The 16,784-nt window shown below is 45.3% G+C and overlaps 1 protein-coding gene across 1 annotated transcript in view; it reads right to left on the reverse strand.

Annotated features, from left to right (window-relative positions):
- The window catches only part of AGBL1 (AGBL carboxypeptidase 1), a 356,531-nt gene that overhangs the window by 235,148 nt on the left and 104,599 nt on the right, over positions 1-16,784 (reverse strand). The window contains exon 16 of the mRNA XM_073304655.2: positions 6,864-7,044. Within this exon, the coding sequence (XP_073160756.1) occupies positions 6,864-7,044 (181 nt within the window). The remainder of the gene's footprint in view (positions 1-6,863; positions 7,045-16,784) is intronic.

Consider the following 16,784-nt stretch of genomic DNA (forward strand, 5'->3'; position numbering starts at 1 on the left):
GCATTGGCTGGTTCATACAGTCATCCAAAATGGGTGGGAACAGCATGGAAGTCTGCCAGGAAATACATTGATTCAGTGCCTCTTCTGCGCAGCCTCCACTGGAGGAGAGCCCATGGAGCTCTAGGTGGTCTTTAAAGCTGCCCTCCCTTGGTAGAACCCCTGGGGAAAGGCAGCGGGGATATCATTACCCATGCCGAATCCCCCCTCCGCAGGGTGACTCTAGCCTATAGAGTTTATATCTGCTTTTCATGCCTCCAACCAAGTCACTGTATCACAGACATTTTCCATGCTGGACACATTCCCCCTAGCAGGGGACAGTGGTGAATATGCACACAACCTAACACATGACTCTTAGTCCTCCAGCAAGTAAGCACATTAATCCATACTCTCAAATACTTAAGCTAGCCTCCTGCTATACCAGCATATCTGTACCATCATCTATACAAGTTCGTCTATGGGAAATTTCTCTCTTGGATCTGATACACCTTGGCTTGCAAAGACATTTAGCACAACTTTTGCTGGCTTAGACAGCAGAAAAACCTTGGCTCGGGATCTACTTCATGAGACAAGAGAAACCCTCTCACTGTACCAATTAATGAAATTGCTCTAAACAGTCCCTTGTGATCTAGCACTACAGAAACCTAGCAGCTCCCCCAACCCATACTCCTCCACACACCCACTGACAATTGTAACATAGATGGACCAACTGCTGGGAGCCTTCAGAGTATATTTGCTCACACAATATTTTATTATGGGAAATAAATTCCTCTTCAATTCCCCTGCCAGGAGAGGAGGCAGTGTGTGCGGTGATAAAGGGCGATGTGCTTCTGCTATCCTTTTCTGAGCACCCTGCTATGAAACCAAGGGGCAGGCTCTGAAAGGAAGGGTAGAAACCCCATCATTTGGGCTATTTAGAGACCCAGAAAATGTGCAGTAGGGAACAGTCTTGCACTGGACCTGTGATGTGACCTAATAGGGTTTTTCCCTCTCTACCTTTCTATGATTATTTAGGATCTCAAACCCTGCCACTTTAGCTTCAGTGAAACAATCAGTGAAGAGTCATAACTCAGCTGGGCTGGAGAAAGCAGCCTGAATAAAATAGGACCCAACCAGTAATGGCACCCCCAGGTAAAGCAGACCTCAACTGAATCTGTAACTATAGGCTGTGAAATGCTAGACCAGCATTTGTGGTTTGGTTTGTTTGGGTTTTTCAAAACCAGAGAAAGGTCAATCTGTGGCTAAAACCTAAAAGAGCAAATCAGGACTCCTGGGCCCTATTCCTACCTCTGCCACTGACTTACTCTGTGACCTGGGAAGAAATCACTTAACTTCTCCATGTCTCAGTTTTGCTACCATTAAAAAGGGAGATACCACTTCCAGGCTCACATAGTTGGGAGGGCTAACTTGTCTGTATAATGCTTTGTTGTTCCTAAAATGGACAATGTCCGCGAAAAACCAAGTGCTCATGTGCTTCTTCAATTCAAGACCTGGAGAGGAGAACATTGGGAAAGAGAGGGGCAGGTGGAAGAGAGCAGAGATGGGTAGTATAAAAGGAGGAAAGGAAAAGAAAGAAGAGGGTGGCAACGTTGGAAATTGGTAGAGGCTGGCCACACACTGGTAATACTTGCCACATCACCTAGGCAGGGCTCTGTGAGTGCAGAGATGGGAAGGGGAAATGAGGAGATAAAACATGCACAAAGAATCCACAGGCTGTTTGGTGTGGGGTATTTTTTTAAACAAGTGCATTTCCCTGAGAGCTCCCACCCATAGCTTGATCTATGATCCTGCAAAGCTGAATCATTTTTAATTTAATGCTTCTGGGAAGTGGGGAGGGAAAAACCCATCAAGCATAGGCACAGTTCGCAAGCACTGGGTATTAGCATTTGGCAGCATTTATTATTGCTGTTTATGGTGATATAAATTAGGTTTACACTGATATAATTAATAACCCTAAATTTAGGTATAATAAATAGCAATATTTATTCAGAACTGCAGTGTCTGGAGAAGCCCAACAAGAACACAAAATACTGACTACTTTGTGAGTGTGAGTGTGTGAAGGTTGTGAGTGAGCAAGAAAGTGCATGTGTGTAAGGGTAGCAGGTGTGTGCGAATGTACATGAGAGCTAGGAGAGGCACTGATAAGGAACGTCTAATACTTTACTTAACAGATATAGCAAAATTAATCAGATCTGTCATTTGATTGGCTACATGCCTGGCTGCTGTTCTCTGGGAAAGGGTATAGGACCAGTGCATTCAGTCAAACACAACAACAGTCGCACAGTGATGCTCACAATTCCTTTTTGGGTTTGAACAAAGCCAAGTTCAGCTGTGATGACTGTTGATGAGCTAGGTTTTTATATGAAAAGCACCCCCCACCCCACACACACACACACACTTCATTTACAGTCCGTTCCAGAGCTGTGATTCCTTCCATTGCTGAAAGATGGGGACAGATTGTAAAAGCACTGAAAGAAATGAAGAGCTGGGGAGATCGGAGAGGGAGGAGAGATGCTTACCATCTCGGCCGTGTGCTGCTGGAGTGTAATCACATTACTGCACTCGTGTCTGCGTTAGAGGAATATTTGCCGCATGTAACTTTCAGATCACATTAACCAAAGCAAACAGCGAGGCCCTGCTTGTCTTGTTACTGCATGAGGCTTCTGGAGCGTGATCGTGCAGTGCCCTGCTGGGATGAGAGTGCTCTTCCGTTGGGCTGGGTACGGCGGGGAGCCACAAGGGTGACAGGGCTGCTAGCAGGAGCCCTTTGTAAATGCCCCGCACTGGCATCCATCTCCAGGACTGATGATGAAGTATTATGCATGCTCGGGGACCAAGGGAAGATGGGGGGAGGAGGAGCTTCAAAGCACTGCCAACAAAGAAAAATTAATCCTCTCTTAAATAAGGAAAGATGCTGAGATAGGGGGACTAGAGCAGCATTAATCCACGGCACAAAGTGGGGGGGGGGGAGAGGGAGAGATTGATAGAAGTCTGTGCTTCCGAAGGGGAGAGATTTGCAACCACTCTGCTCATTAAAAAGCCACAGCCAGGCAGGGATGCTCAAGGTAATCATCTCAATCAAACTGCCCTGGCTGGCTCATCTAAGAGCCTTCCAAAGAGGAAAGGAGGGCATTAATTCCTCCTGACCCTTTGGGCGTGGGGCTGGGAGGGGAGGCAATGAGATGGTGAGGGGGTGGAATCCTGGCCCAGGAGAGGCAAGGAGTAGAGTATCAGGCTGCCACACATGTATACATGACGCCATGACTCAGAACTCTGTGACCATGGAGAATAATGGAGGCTCAGGCCTCGGATTGGAGAGCCCAGTACAGACTAGTGCTTAGATACCACAGACATTATTGTACTATCTGCAGAGCACCCACAACGGCAGGAAAGCAGAGGAATGAAGGGAACAGTGGGGAGCCATGGCAAAAGAAACGGACAAGTTGAGGGAGATGTGGGACCCAGCAGCAGTTAGACTGGGGCAGGGATCATCTTTGTGTTCTGTGTTTGTACAGTGCCTAGCACAATGAGGTCCAGATCCATAATCAGGGCTCCTAGGTACTACAAATAATAATACTAATTTAGTATTTAGGTGCATTCATGTGCTGCTAAATCCTGCCTAACAGGCATGTGATCCTCTGGAGAGGGCACTGGACTGGGAGTCAGGAGGCTTGGGTTCTAATCCCACCTTTGCCACTAACCTGTGTGACCCTGGGCAAGTCACTTTGCTGCTGTGCCTTTGTTTCTCCTTTTACACTTTTCCTGCCTTGTCTATTTAAAATATGAGCAGTTTGGGGCAGATACCACTTTTGACTATATGCATGTGCAAGGCTTAACACCATTGGGCCCTGAACTCAGGCATGACTGTAATACAGATTAATAACAATCCCAGTACATGGCTCTTTTGACTGGTTTATGGCTCCCAAGTGGAGGCTGACACAGAAGTATCTCACTGGTGTGAAAACTAGAGATTTTGAGATCATTCACCTCTCCAGCTATTATTTCTGATGGAATTGTGAGAAAGGAGCGAGCCTGGAGGGGGGATATCTCACTGGAGCAGAGGGGGCAGAGAAGGGGGAAGCCATGTTAAGACACAGGTGAGATGTCTTCCTGCCCCCTGTGTAATACATTGGAAGCTTCACAAGCAGGTGGATGGATAGAGTTAGGCACTTATCTATCAACTTCCACCTGAATATCTCGAAGTATGTTACACACTTTAATTAATTAAGCCTCACAACATAATTATAAAGGGTGTCACCAGGAATTGGAGGATGAAATTAAGAGATGGGAAGAATATACACTGAGTATCAGAAACCCTTCCTGTGTGCCAGGTTGTGGAATAGTCAATGTAGTATTTGAAATTAGACCATGTAAAAACACTCGTAAATGTACAATGGGCACCAATCCTACATTTGCAGGGAGATGGACAAGATATATGTCTTTTCCATCTCTAACATCTATGATTACCCCCGTTTTACTGCTGGGAAAACAGAGGCACAAAAAGGCAAACTGAGGGCTTGCCTAGATGAATGGTTAGTGCGCAGCAAGCTGGGTGTAGATCTACAGCACACTAGCCTGCCATGCACTAACTGGACATGTGGACCCTACTACCGCACACTAGAAGTTCCCCGCTGTGCACGTGCACTTATCTACCCCCATTCCAGAGTAGAGGAGATCAAAGCACAGTAGGGAACCTCTCGCACGTGGCAGGCTAGTGTGCCATAGATTTGCACCCCAACTTGCCATGCATTAACTTGTCATCTAGACAAGCCTTAACTTGCCCAGGGCCATGCAGTCAATGGAAGAGCCAGGAATTGAACCAGGATCTCCTGGTTCATCTCTCGAGCAAGAGGTGCTCCCATCGCCAAAGTCAGGTTTGAGCTCCTCTGCACCAGGTAAGGCAGAGTTCCTCCTGGGTGACATGAGCTCAGGAAGTAGCACTTCATTGAGTGCCATGCAGAGCTCTATCCTCCCTGTTGAGGTCCCACCCTTAAAGAGTCACCTCCTGAATGCTTGAAAAAGAAAGGTCAGACATTCCCTCCGTTCCTCCATCTGCTGGAGACTTTAAGTGCAGTGAAGTGGGGGGGTGGGACGACAGAAAAACCCATCCACCTTCAATTTGCCTTTGCTGCCTGGAAGGATTAGGGCATTTGGTGCCTGCAGAGACCTAGAACACTCAGGGGTTATGTCTTATTCCATCAAATGGAGCTGCCAAGCTGCTGTTGTGCCGGCTTCCTTAGAGGTGATATATCATGAATGACATGATGGTTCGTAGCATTGTGACAGGCTGGGGAATATCAAAGCAACCTCTAGCACCTTTCCAAAGCTTTTGCACCAACTCAAAATGAATTGATTTGGGAAGTTTGATAAAGTTATGTTCAGTTTCTTTCATTGTTTTTCATTTTTTGCTACTACCTCTGCACTCGTGGGTCCCATCCAGCCTGTATCAAAATCAGAAGGGTCCACATGCCACAAGGAAGGGTGTTCCCAGAAGATCCCAACACAGTTTTACACACTAAAGAAGTCTGAAGGAGCAGCCATACTTTTGAGACCAACTTCCCAGACTTTTGAGATTAGCCTATTATAAGAAACTGTGGCCACACACATGCATGAACCATGGTCACCAGTGAGGATCAAAAACTTAACACCTTCAGCACCAAAAATGGAAGCCCCTACTCCTGACCAAAAGGAGTAACTCCTCTAGGTGTAATCAGCAGGTTGTTATAATCACTGAGGCCTGTCACCAGGGGGAAACATGATCACCCTAAAAGAAGACAGTGACTATATTATAGTGCCACTACCAAATACCCATCACAAGTGGGCAAACTCCATGTTCAGAAGCATTTGGGGTTTCCCCAAATATCACACAAGCCCATCTCCTCTAGCCAAGTTCTAAAATAGGGTCTCTCTCCAACTCACTGGCTACCTTGTATTTCAGGTTTCTACATCAGAAACAGGATAGTGATTTCTTCAATTCAGTCAAGAGAGTGAGGGAGTGAGTGACTGTGCGTGCATGTGTTGGGGTGGAAAAGGAGGGAGCATGCAAAGAAGACTCCAAGTGTATGTCTGCCCAGTAAAAGCCATGTACAACTACCTTACCTGAGCTCCCTTGAATCCAGCTAGCAGGGGTAATAGTAACGAAGACAATGAGCACGGGCGCTGCAGCACAGGTAATACAAGCCCAGCAGAGACCCAGGGTACGTACTCAGCTCACTATCCACTCTGAAGTCCTCCCGGCACGGTCTTCACTTCTATTGTTACCCAGGGGGCTAGCTCAGGTAGGCGAGCTCACGCACAGCTTTTGCTGTGCAGACATCCCCCAAGAGCATTCAGAGCAGATCAGCATTCCCTAGGCCCAAGAGGACCGAAAATCCATCAAGAAATGTGAGTGGGGAGATGACGGGAGCATCACTGGCTGTAAGTATTTAAATGAAAACACAAAGGTAAAACAGATCCATAATCCTCTTCCCCCTTCTCAGGCAATGCAAAACATTAATTAAAGCAAGTTATTCCCAAGCATTGCTATCTTGCAGCTGATGTCTGCACTGAATGATTTAGTGGGGGCAGATGGATTTCTGTTTAGCCAGCTAGAACCAAGTTAGGCCATGAGGTTGTGGTACAGCTCTGTCCTGGCAGCTGAGAGCTATTATTGCTACTCACAGTTGTGAAATCAGACACCAAACAAGTGGCTTTCGTGTGGCTGTATGTGACTAACACAGAATGCCAGGATCCACAGGAAGGATGTTCTCCTGACCAAGGGCTCCCAAGATAAGGCTTGCTGCCCAAACCGACGTAAAGTTTCCCAAATAGGTCCAGGAAAGGTTTCTCAGACAGCCCCAGGGTAAACAAAGGTTGTCACAACTCACTTGCCATTAATGACTCCATCTGGATTGAGCATGGGGATGATTTTGAAAATGAAACATTTCCTCAGGAGCTCAGCAATGGGGTCACCGCTCACTAGGAACTCCACAGTCCCCTTCATTACCCAGCTGGCATTGCTCTCCCCAGGGTGAACACGGGCCATGAGCACCACATAGGGACGATTGCCTATAAAACAGAAAATAAAACTTTGTTTTGTATTTGATCTTTGTGGGTGGCATTTTGCCTTTTAATCCCTGGAGAGAATGATATGACAGTGAGCCAACAGAGAGGCAACGCTCCTTTGGTTTTGACATTTCCTAATTCTAAAGGCCATATTTTCAAACTGGCTTCCAAATTTGCACCCATGATTTTGCACATGGACCCCCACCATCCCGGACTTTGCCTGCATAGATAACTGTATGCACAGCTATAGGGTTTTCTGCCTGAAACTGCAGCTTCAGATTTCAAGGCCATTTATGAAAGTTTGACCCTGTAAATTAATGACAAATTGCGCTGATGCTTAAAGGTGACAGGACAGGATTCCATTTGCTAAGTCCCAACTTCACCTTGTGTGTTTCTCCTTGAGCAGCTGATAACATTCTAAGCCCCTAAGCATCTACCTGTCCTTAGGATTTTGCCTGAGATGCAAGATCTTGGGAAACTTCCTAAGCCCTCCAAACTGTCAGACCTTTTGGTATTAGCACTGCTGGGGGAATCAAACCCACTGGTGTTACAACTGTGCAGGTGACTTTGCACAAAATAAAGGAAGAATAGAGATATAGGTTTTATCTAGGCAGGCTGCAAAGAGGACAGTGTCTGAGGTCAACCATCACTACATACTCACTTAAAGTAAGAGAGACATTATTTCCCTGATTTAAGTAAACATAGGTGGTGCAACTAGTGACACGTATAGTTACTATTGCCTGACACTTTCAATTATAAGACACTGTTTTCAGTTGCTTACAACTTTGCCAAACTATTTGCTGGGGTTGAAATTTTCAGTGCCAGGTGTCTGCTTAAAGAGGAATTATTTTGGGAAATTTCAGCTAAAAATGTTGTTTTGCCCATGTTAAAAAAAATTTTACAACTATTGCATTGAGAAACTCTAACACCTTCATGCTTTAGTGAAGGGAGCTGAAACTTGACAGGAGTTGGAGGGAGTCATCGTGATATCAGGGATGTGTCTTGCTGTTCCTGTGAAAAAATGTCTAAACTTGGCCAAGTAATAAGCCTCTGAAAAATCTCAGTTTGCACATTCCATCTTCACTAAGCATGCTCCATGGAGAGAGGGAGGGACAAGGTCTGGGAATTGGGATGATCGGTGTTGGGATGGAGGGAGAAGAGCACAGGAGGGGGGATGTGGGCAGGAACTGGGGACAAAAGTGAAAGAAGAATTATTTTGCTTAAAAATGATACTGTTGTGAGTATTCACAATGTTGAGCATGACTTTGTGTATTTTGGTTTTGTGCAAACCAGCATTTGTTAGTGTCACACCAATGCCAAGATGATTTTGTCCAGCTCTATCAGATCATTTCTGAAATATGGAACATATTCTTTTGCTGTACCTATATTGCTCAAGGGGACCTGGATTGACAAGCCTTTAGGGCAGGACCAAGCAGAACCTGTGGCCCTGCAAAAGGCATCAGCTACTCTTTACAATATTATTGCTTATTCAGTAAATAAATACTGAATTAACAAATGATAAAATTTTGCCCTCCTATAGCGCCTCCTGAGGATCCCAACGTCACCACTTTACAAACATTCACGTCTTAATCCTCATAATGTCCATGTTCAAATAATTAGGTAAAGTAAAGAGAGGTTTAGTAACTTGCCTGACAAAACAGGACTGTGGAAGAGATGGAAACAGAATTCAGATTTCTCATTTCCTACTCATTTGTATCAAACCATAGACCATGTTTCTTCTTGACAACTGCATATGTAGTTCTTTAGTTATTCCTCATTGTAAGTGTCTGGGCTACAGACTCAGATCTAGAGTTAATTTCCCTCTTTCTTTCTCCCTCGTTCCTCCCAAGCCCCCTCTCCTCCTGCCAACAAGTAAGCAAGTATAATACAATGTAAGCTGTACCTCTGATCTGAGAACTCACACAGAGCTGCTGTATCATGAGTCCAGTAAAGCAACGCGAACTAGAGCTCAGTTTCCTGATAGCCTTATATTAGTTCCGTATTGTTCACATACTATGACTTCCTGTGGGTTACACTGATCAAAATACAGAAAATGCCTTGAGCATTTAAAAACTGCAAGAAAAGATCACCCTGGCCTTTGCAAAGCCACTAGCAGCATCTTGCCAGTCTCAGAGGGTGAGGCTCCTGTTCTGTTACGGCCTCTGCGCCATCTGTCTGTAGCACTTTAAAGTAGCAACAAGCAAAAACTTCTGCCTTTGCAAAGACATCAGCTGCATTTTCCCATTTCCAGACATTTTCTTCTCTCCCCCATCACCATGATTTAGTGCTGTTTTTCAGTCTCACTGCTGAGTTAAACTTATGGGACTGTGCAGTTGTAGCGGGGAATGGGGCTCCTGAGAACTCTGAATGGACAACAGCTGTAAACAGCACAAAGCAAAATAAAACGTGTTCTCTTTTGCAGCTTTAACAACTCTTATCTCTTCTCTGCATGGGAGTAAGTGCAGCATGTTAATTGAGAGGTCTCGTTCCAGCATATGTATTTCTGCCCTCGGCCAAAAGAAAACCCGAGAGCAGGGTGAGCATGCCATCCACAAAAGCCCAGGAAAGCTTTGCCATAATTTTGCCAGTGATGTAAGAGGCTGGAGCATGACCAGAACTTATTTCCAGAAACCCAGTGGAGGTTATTTGGGTTTTTTTCACTTGCCTGGGTTCTGCACCCTCTGAGGACTCCTGCAAGGTGCAGAGTGACCGCATCCGTCACTGAAGACATTGGGTTGTTGATGGAATTCAGCACTTTGCAAGATTGGGCCCATGGGTTCGAGCAAATTCACGGGGGGGGGGGGTGTTCTTCTCCTGGCTTCACACATGGATGCTATTGAAATTTATCAGGTAACAGTAGATATATGGTATGGCTGGGGTGGAACACATGACCTTTGGCTCCAATTAGAGAGGCCTCTGGTATATCAACTGAAGCCTTCTTTTAAAAACATGCAGGAACTACAGAGTAAGTTCCTTACCCGTGAGCAGCTCTGACTTTCCATCCACAGGAGTGTGGCAATACAGGTGCATGCCAGCCAGCGCACTGCATGCTACCGGAGACCTTGTTAGCACATGCTCCCTCCCTACAAGCAGTCACTGATAAATCCCATGCTGGATTGCTGTGCATCCCTGGATCACACCCTGCAGGAAGACTAATGATGCAGTAAATAGAACAAATTGCTGATGACACAGCCATAAAATTCCCTTCCACTGAAATATCCCAGAAACATAGATTTAGTTCTGTGGTAAGCAGGGGCCTAGGAGTGAGCTGATCTTGTACTTTAAGCCACTCAGCCACCTATCTGCATTACTATTGCTTTAGTAAAGGTGATGAATGTTATTGCTCATGAAAGTTCTGGACAATGGCTCTGGCCAGTCATGCTAAGCATAGACAAGCCCAGTGCGAGTTTCTTGGACACAAATCAGCGGATGCAGCTCAGTCCTGACCTCCAACTCCCCCTGCTATTGCAGTACTGGCTCCAGACAGGGTTCTGCTGAAGCACCACATTCCTGACTCAATTCACCCCTTGCTATGCCACTGCTGGGCCTCACACACAGCAAGGCCAGTGAACTTGACACCTGTCCTGCCTCCCTATCTGCTGTTCCAGACTGGAGTGTCTCCTAATTGTCAGTGGTGCCCAGTTGCACGTGGTTTCATGACATGTACAGTCACTCGGGATCTCTTTCTCACATGGGTCCTTCAAGGCTAAAATTTGAGACCAGATATAAAAAGTATTAGACCAGTTCTTAGACAGAATCCTTGCTGAATTCTGGGGATGCTGCCAGAAAGCTCGGGACAGCCATTTATCTTTGCAAAGCCCACATGGCATATAACCTTCTCTGAGAATGCAAATAATAAAAAGAGAAAGCACAGGAACCTTTTCATGCTACATAAAGCCTATTCCAACTGATCATGTCTTGTTACACTGTGTAACATTTCAACATGCCCAGAATATAACAGGGCACCAATAGACGCCAGGAATCCTGAGGTGAAGGATTAAAGAGGCACCAGCACCTCCTGGGAAACTTTAAAAAATATCCTTTGAAGTAAGAGTTCTGCTAACATATCACACATTTCCCATCTCTCTTCCTCTTCCCTTCATTCATTATGACTCTGGGTATTTGCATGAAAACAGGGGCTGTGTGTCTTCAGTACAGCTTGCCTGCACCTGCAGCTTAATCTTATACCTGTTGTCAGGTTCCTCTGGCTCTGACATCATCAAGGCTTGATGCAAAGGCAATTCTGACGTTGCTGAAGATTATGACAGCAAATGGGGGAGCCAGCAACAGAGGCAGAGAGAAACATGAAACCAACAAAATCCCATTGTCCCTCAGAATAAAGAACAAGTGAGGGGGAGTGCAGCACAGTTCCAGATGGGCCTGATCCAGGTAGAGATTCTGAGCTCCTCAAATTTCAGGGTTCTTTCATTCTGACTCTGCTCACTGTAAAGATAAGCAGTTTCCACACAATATAGGACTGGGATTTTAAAGGGAGCTGATAGAGGTTACATATCCAATGCCCATTGAGTTCAGACTATCTGGGTTTGGATTCTCCCCATCTGCTAACACACACACACTCTCTCTCTCTCTCTCACTCACCTTGGAAGTTCAGGGCTCGACAACCAAAGTTTATCTTTCATGCCCGCCGCTCAGCATGATGGGGCTTTATTTTGTGCAATGCTGTTAACACACATGCATTCAGCATCCCAAAGCCTGACAGCTACACTAAGCCAGACAGCAGACAGTATATGGTGCGAGGCAGACACAAGAACACTGTATGGGATGACTACAGAAAAGCAGCTGGCCGTGAGGCCACCTATTACACATCTCACAGGAGACATGAGACATTGATACCGAGTTGTCAGACTCTTTCAGTTGCCGCAAGACCTGGTAATCTCCTTCCCTCTCCATCTGTTGCATCCCTGCATTATTCAGGAGGGTTGGGGTTTTTTTAAGTACATAATAAATGTATTATTATTGTTCCAAATGGCAAAAAGGGAACATTACAAGTGTAAATTGTCTTGGCCATGAACCGCCTGTTCTCTACTTCAATATCCTGGTGGGGGTGTTTCAGGCTCCAGGTTGCTTGGCAACCTCCTTTTGTTGCACGTGTCATTTGAATTCATTCACCTTTGAATTCGAGACGTTCAGAGATGATTGGCCAGTCAGAACACAGGCAGACGCTGCTCAGGCTGGGTGCAGCTTGACACGGTGCCACTTCTGATCTTTACACTCGGGGAGCTGTCAAGTATGGTTTTAGATCTATTTTGAGGCATTTGAAAGCCGTGGGAAGAAGCTGCCAGGCATTATTTCTCCACGGACATGGCACCCTGCCTACAGAGCATGGAGGATGGCTTGGCACAGCATCCCCTTTTCCTCCTTCCCACAGTCTCTATGCTGCTGTTAGCACTAATCTCCCAGATTGCCCTTCCAACAGATTATCTAGGTGGCTGATGTAGCTGGCAGCGGATTAGGGTTAGAGGAACATGAGTATCTATCATTCACAGCCCACATTCGACACATACCATAGCCTGAATTTGTTCTAAAGACAGTAGGCAATTTGAGACGTTCTCAAGTATTTTGTACTGCAAATCACCGATTTTCATTCTGTGTGTTTTGAAAGTTAGACCTTGGGATGAGAGCAACACAGGTTGCCTTGTTATATTGAGGCAATCTATCTGAGGCATGGCAGGTAGACGGGGGACGAAGGTGCTATTACCTTGTAGGATTGCCACCTCTTAGGTACAAAAGAACAGGACATCTGGGATGATCCTGATACCATAAACTGGACAGCTGGCATTGTGTATGGAGCACCTTTTCAGATTTCCCGGGACAGCTACCTCAATACAGGGATGATCCTGCAAAAATCTGGACAAGTGGCAACCCTAGTTCCTGTAGGAGTACATTTGTGAATGAGTCCTGCTGTGATGGTACCGGGCACTCAGGTGTAAGAGCAACTAAGAATTGCAGCTAGTGGGAGCTAGGAAGTCCAGGGGACATTTAAGCAAGAGCACAGCCAAACTGTATCCCACAAATGGGACTAGTCCTAACGCTGATCAAGGGCAGTGGGACCACAAGCCTCACCCCGAGCTCTCTCATGGGTTCCCCAGGCCTGGGTAGCTGGAGTGTTAAGTCCAGTGCGGAGGTCCAAAGAGAACTGCTAAATCCATGGGCAGATTTCCCCAAGAAAAGGATTTCACGTGAAATGAATCAGGCAGGAGAAAAAGGCTCAGAACGTTTCCTTTGTCATAAAACATTCTCCCATGGTAATCTATAATGATGGGGAAAGGAAACTGTGATAATTTATGTGACAGTGTAATGGGTTCAGGGTGATATATGATACTTTATAAAAAGTGAACCTGAGTGGGACAGAACTTTAATAAGTCTCCAACTCCAAAACGGTAATATTGTAACCTATTGCACCAATATTTCATGCTGCATACTCACTGTTCATACACAGAGGTATCTATATTTACCTAATTTGCAGTGCAAACTTCAGCCAACTAAGGGCAAAGGCTTGGCAACCCTCCAGTGATTTCTCTGGTGAGTCACACATGCAAGGGACCAAAGGCGTCATTAGCCTATTACAATGTACTTCCATTGACTTCCAGGGAGTTGTGCCTGCTTATGCCAGCAGTGAATTTGCCCCAAGGACTTTATATGGCCCTGAGTTCAGACACTCTCCTTAGTCTACAGCTACCAACCCCACTGACTTAGTCATGGCTTCTTTGCATGTATAAAAGGTAACATGTGGCCCAGTGGGAGAGACTGCAGATGGGGGTCAGTGCAGATAGGGTCCCGCAGGGTATTCACAGGGAATTACAAATTGCTGCTCATACTGTGTGCAATGCTCCCACTAGTGCCTGGTGCTTTCCTCTCTCTGAAAAACACAGTTCCTCTTAGTGCAATCCCCAGTCTCCTGTGCTGACACTGCTTGCTCTTTGAGCATAACAGCAAGGAGGAAGAAGAATTACTTAGAGTGCTAGACAGGGGTGAAATCAGGATTAATGGGATGAAACTTAGCAAAGGAATATTTAGGCTGAATATTGGTAAGATCTGTTAGGCCGAGGAAGAGACTCCTCTGGGGAGTGGTAGAAGCTTATGTATAACTAGATTGCCCAAACACTAGAAGTCATTTTGTACAGAACACTCCTACGCTGCCCAGTGGAGAGAGGAGGTGATTTAACAGGCGTTTCCTTCATTAATTTATATGGACCAATTCCTGAAGTCCTTACTCTGGCAAAACTCCCAGAGAGTCTAGACAAGTGAAGAATGAGGAAAAACATGAATAAGGACCTCAGGATTTGGCTCGATCATTCTATAACAGCAGGTTAAAATCAAGTTGGATCCCACCAGGTTAGATCTCTAACTTCTACTTTCCAGAGTTGACATTAAGAATGGAGCATGGGGTAGTGATCCAATCAGAGCTGGGAATAAGAAGCATCAGATGCAGCAGGAAGATACAATACCCAGGGAAACAACCAACCATTTGTAGGGGAGAAGAGTTCAATTTGTTATCTGAAGGGACGGCTCTGAAGCCGGGAGTGCACTCTGGTCACAGATACTGTCTCTATGGAATGGAGATCCATTTCCTGCTGAATCCCACCTACAGTAAGGAAATGTTCATTCTTAAACATACGTTGAGTCTTTAAAAGAGGCACAGCACCATCTCTGCCTCTGATTTGAGATCCTCCTGAGGGGGTGAGTTTTAACAAACAAAAAATTATGAGGCAGCAGCACAATCAGTCTCCCATTATCAGAGGGATAAAATATCAAATTTTTATCAAGAGATAAAGCATCACAGATTGGCTCTGATAGGAAAAATTAAATTCCTGGTCTCCACTTGATATGATTTTTATCACTCTTTTGCCCCAGAAATGTTCTGTTGGGGAATGCTTAAAACAAATTTTCATTCATCCCACACTAACCAAATGGGAAGCGTTTCTGACTGTGCACATGCAAGATAAAGAGAGAGAGAGAAGGTCAGATAGTAAAAAAGAGAAAGAAAAAAATCTTTGAACAGCAGCTTCTAACACTTCACAGCAGCAAAACCATCACAGCAAAGGCCTTTTGTAGGTTCACTTCCTTGGTGTTATCATTGCACTCACTCCTGGCACGTTGCTGTCTCAGTCTGATCCTAGTCTTTAAAACAGTATCTCCCATAGGTGATCACAGATGAAACATTCCTCATATTCCACCTAAGAGAGTTTGGCAAGGTAGAACTGTCTCCACCTTTCAGTAACGAAGCTTGCCTTGATGGCTCAGTAGAGAGTTCCAGATATCACTGAGCAAGGTAAGGGAGCAACCAATGGGGTCTTCTGTCCTTGGGCAGAGGGCTGGTTGATTCATGGGAATGAAGCTGTTGTTGGCCCAGGGAAGGAGGTGAACTTGTGCCATAAGGTACCTCATCCGCTAGTGGACTATGCTGCAATGAGCAGGTAGGGGGATTAGGAGGACGTTCTGAATAGAGGGGGAAATTCTAGCCCCCAATGGAGCAGCTACAATATCCTAAGCTTCTGCCCCAGCAAGGGACAACCTCACCCATAAATGACATCATTCTGTACATGGTTTTGAGTTGATGCAAATAAGAACAGTGAGGTAGAGAATCAGACTGCAAAGGGTGGCTACATTTTTCTGTGATGCTTAGGAGTAGTTACCTCAGTGGCTGATCTGTGTTGTTAATGACTGTTATCCATTTGGAATTCATTTTTTATCTAGCACTCTGAACACATCTCTTCAAAGAACAGCTGTCTCCAAGTTCCAGCTGAGCAACCAGCATGCAAAGAAGTGCCTGAATGTTACTTTCTGTGGCACCAAACTAAGGCATGTGGACTTCCAGGTATAGTTTAGAGTGGTTCTGGATTGTAGCCTCACCTACTATCAATGTGCATCAACTTAAGGTGGCATCTTGAGGGGGAAGAGAGGGGGACGCTGGAGATCTTCGTAGATGGGAAAGTCTGAGTTCGTTATCACACAGCCATATTCTCGTCTTCTCAGCAGCTGAACACTGTGTGCCGGTACGGGCTTGTAGAATACATACAAAACTTGTCACTATGCAGTTAAACACTGTTATGAGAATTGTCACAGGAGTGTTGAAGTCAACAGCAGCAGTCTAGCTTTCTGTCCTCATACATATCTTATCACCATCCCTTTGAAAAGCATAATAAATAATAATAACAATAATAATACAAGAATATGACCACACAATAATGAACCCAGACTTGCCCATCTACAAAGATCTCCCAGATGTCAACTTAACTCAAGGAACCCTTTCCAGTTAGTGGCCAAAGCTCTTAAAACCGCAGGACTCCAACCAAAAGACAAGTGGCAAAGGCTGTGAAAATAGCAGGGTCAACAATCAAGACCTGATTATGGATCCTACAGACCAACCACCTTGCTTCCCCATGCCATGTAAGATATGGATCAGCGCAAGCATATCAAAACCTCCTGTGGGCACTGTAATTACCAAGTACGTGAATGGAAAATGAAGGACAACCCTATATGCTAATATAGAGAAGACATCCAAACCATGGAACACCTAGTGAACTGCACTTCTCTAAAATTTTTCTCCAGATGGAATGACTCAAGGCTGTCTGTGTCACTGGAAGCCACAGAGTGGATGACAAAAAGAAAAGGAGTACTTGTGGCACCTTAGAGACTAACCAATTTATTTGAGCATGAGCTTTCGTGAGCTACAGCTCACTTCATCGGATGCATACTGTGGAAACTGCAGCAGACTTTAT

The sequence above is a fragment of the Lepidochelys kempii genome, chromosome 10, assembly GCF_965140285.1.
Source record: "Lepidochelys kempii isolate rLepKem1 chromosome 10, rLepKem1.hap1, whole genome shotgun sequence".
NCBI classification, from domain to species: Eukaryota; Metazoa; Chordata; order Testudines; family Cheloniidae; genus Lepidochelys; species Lepidochelys kempii.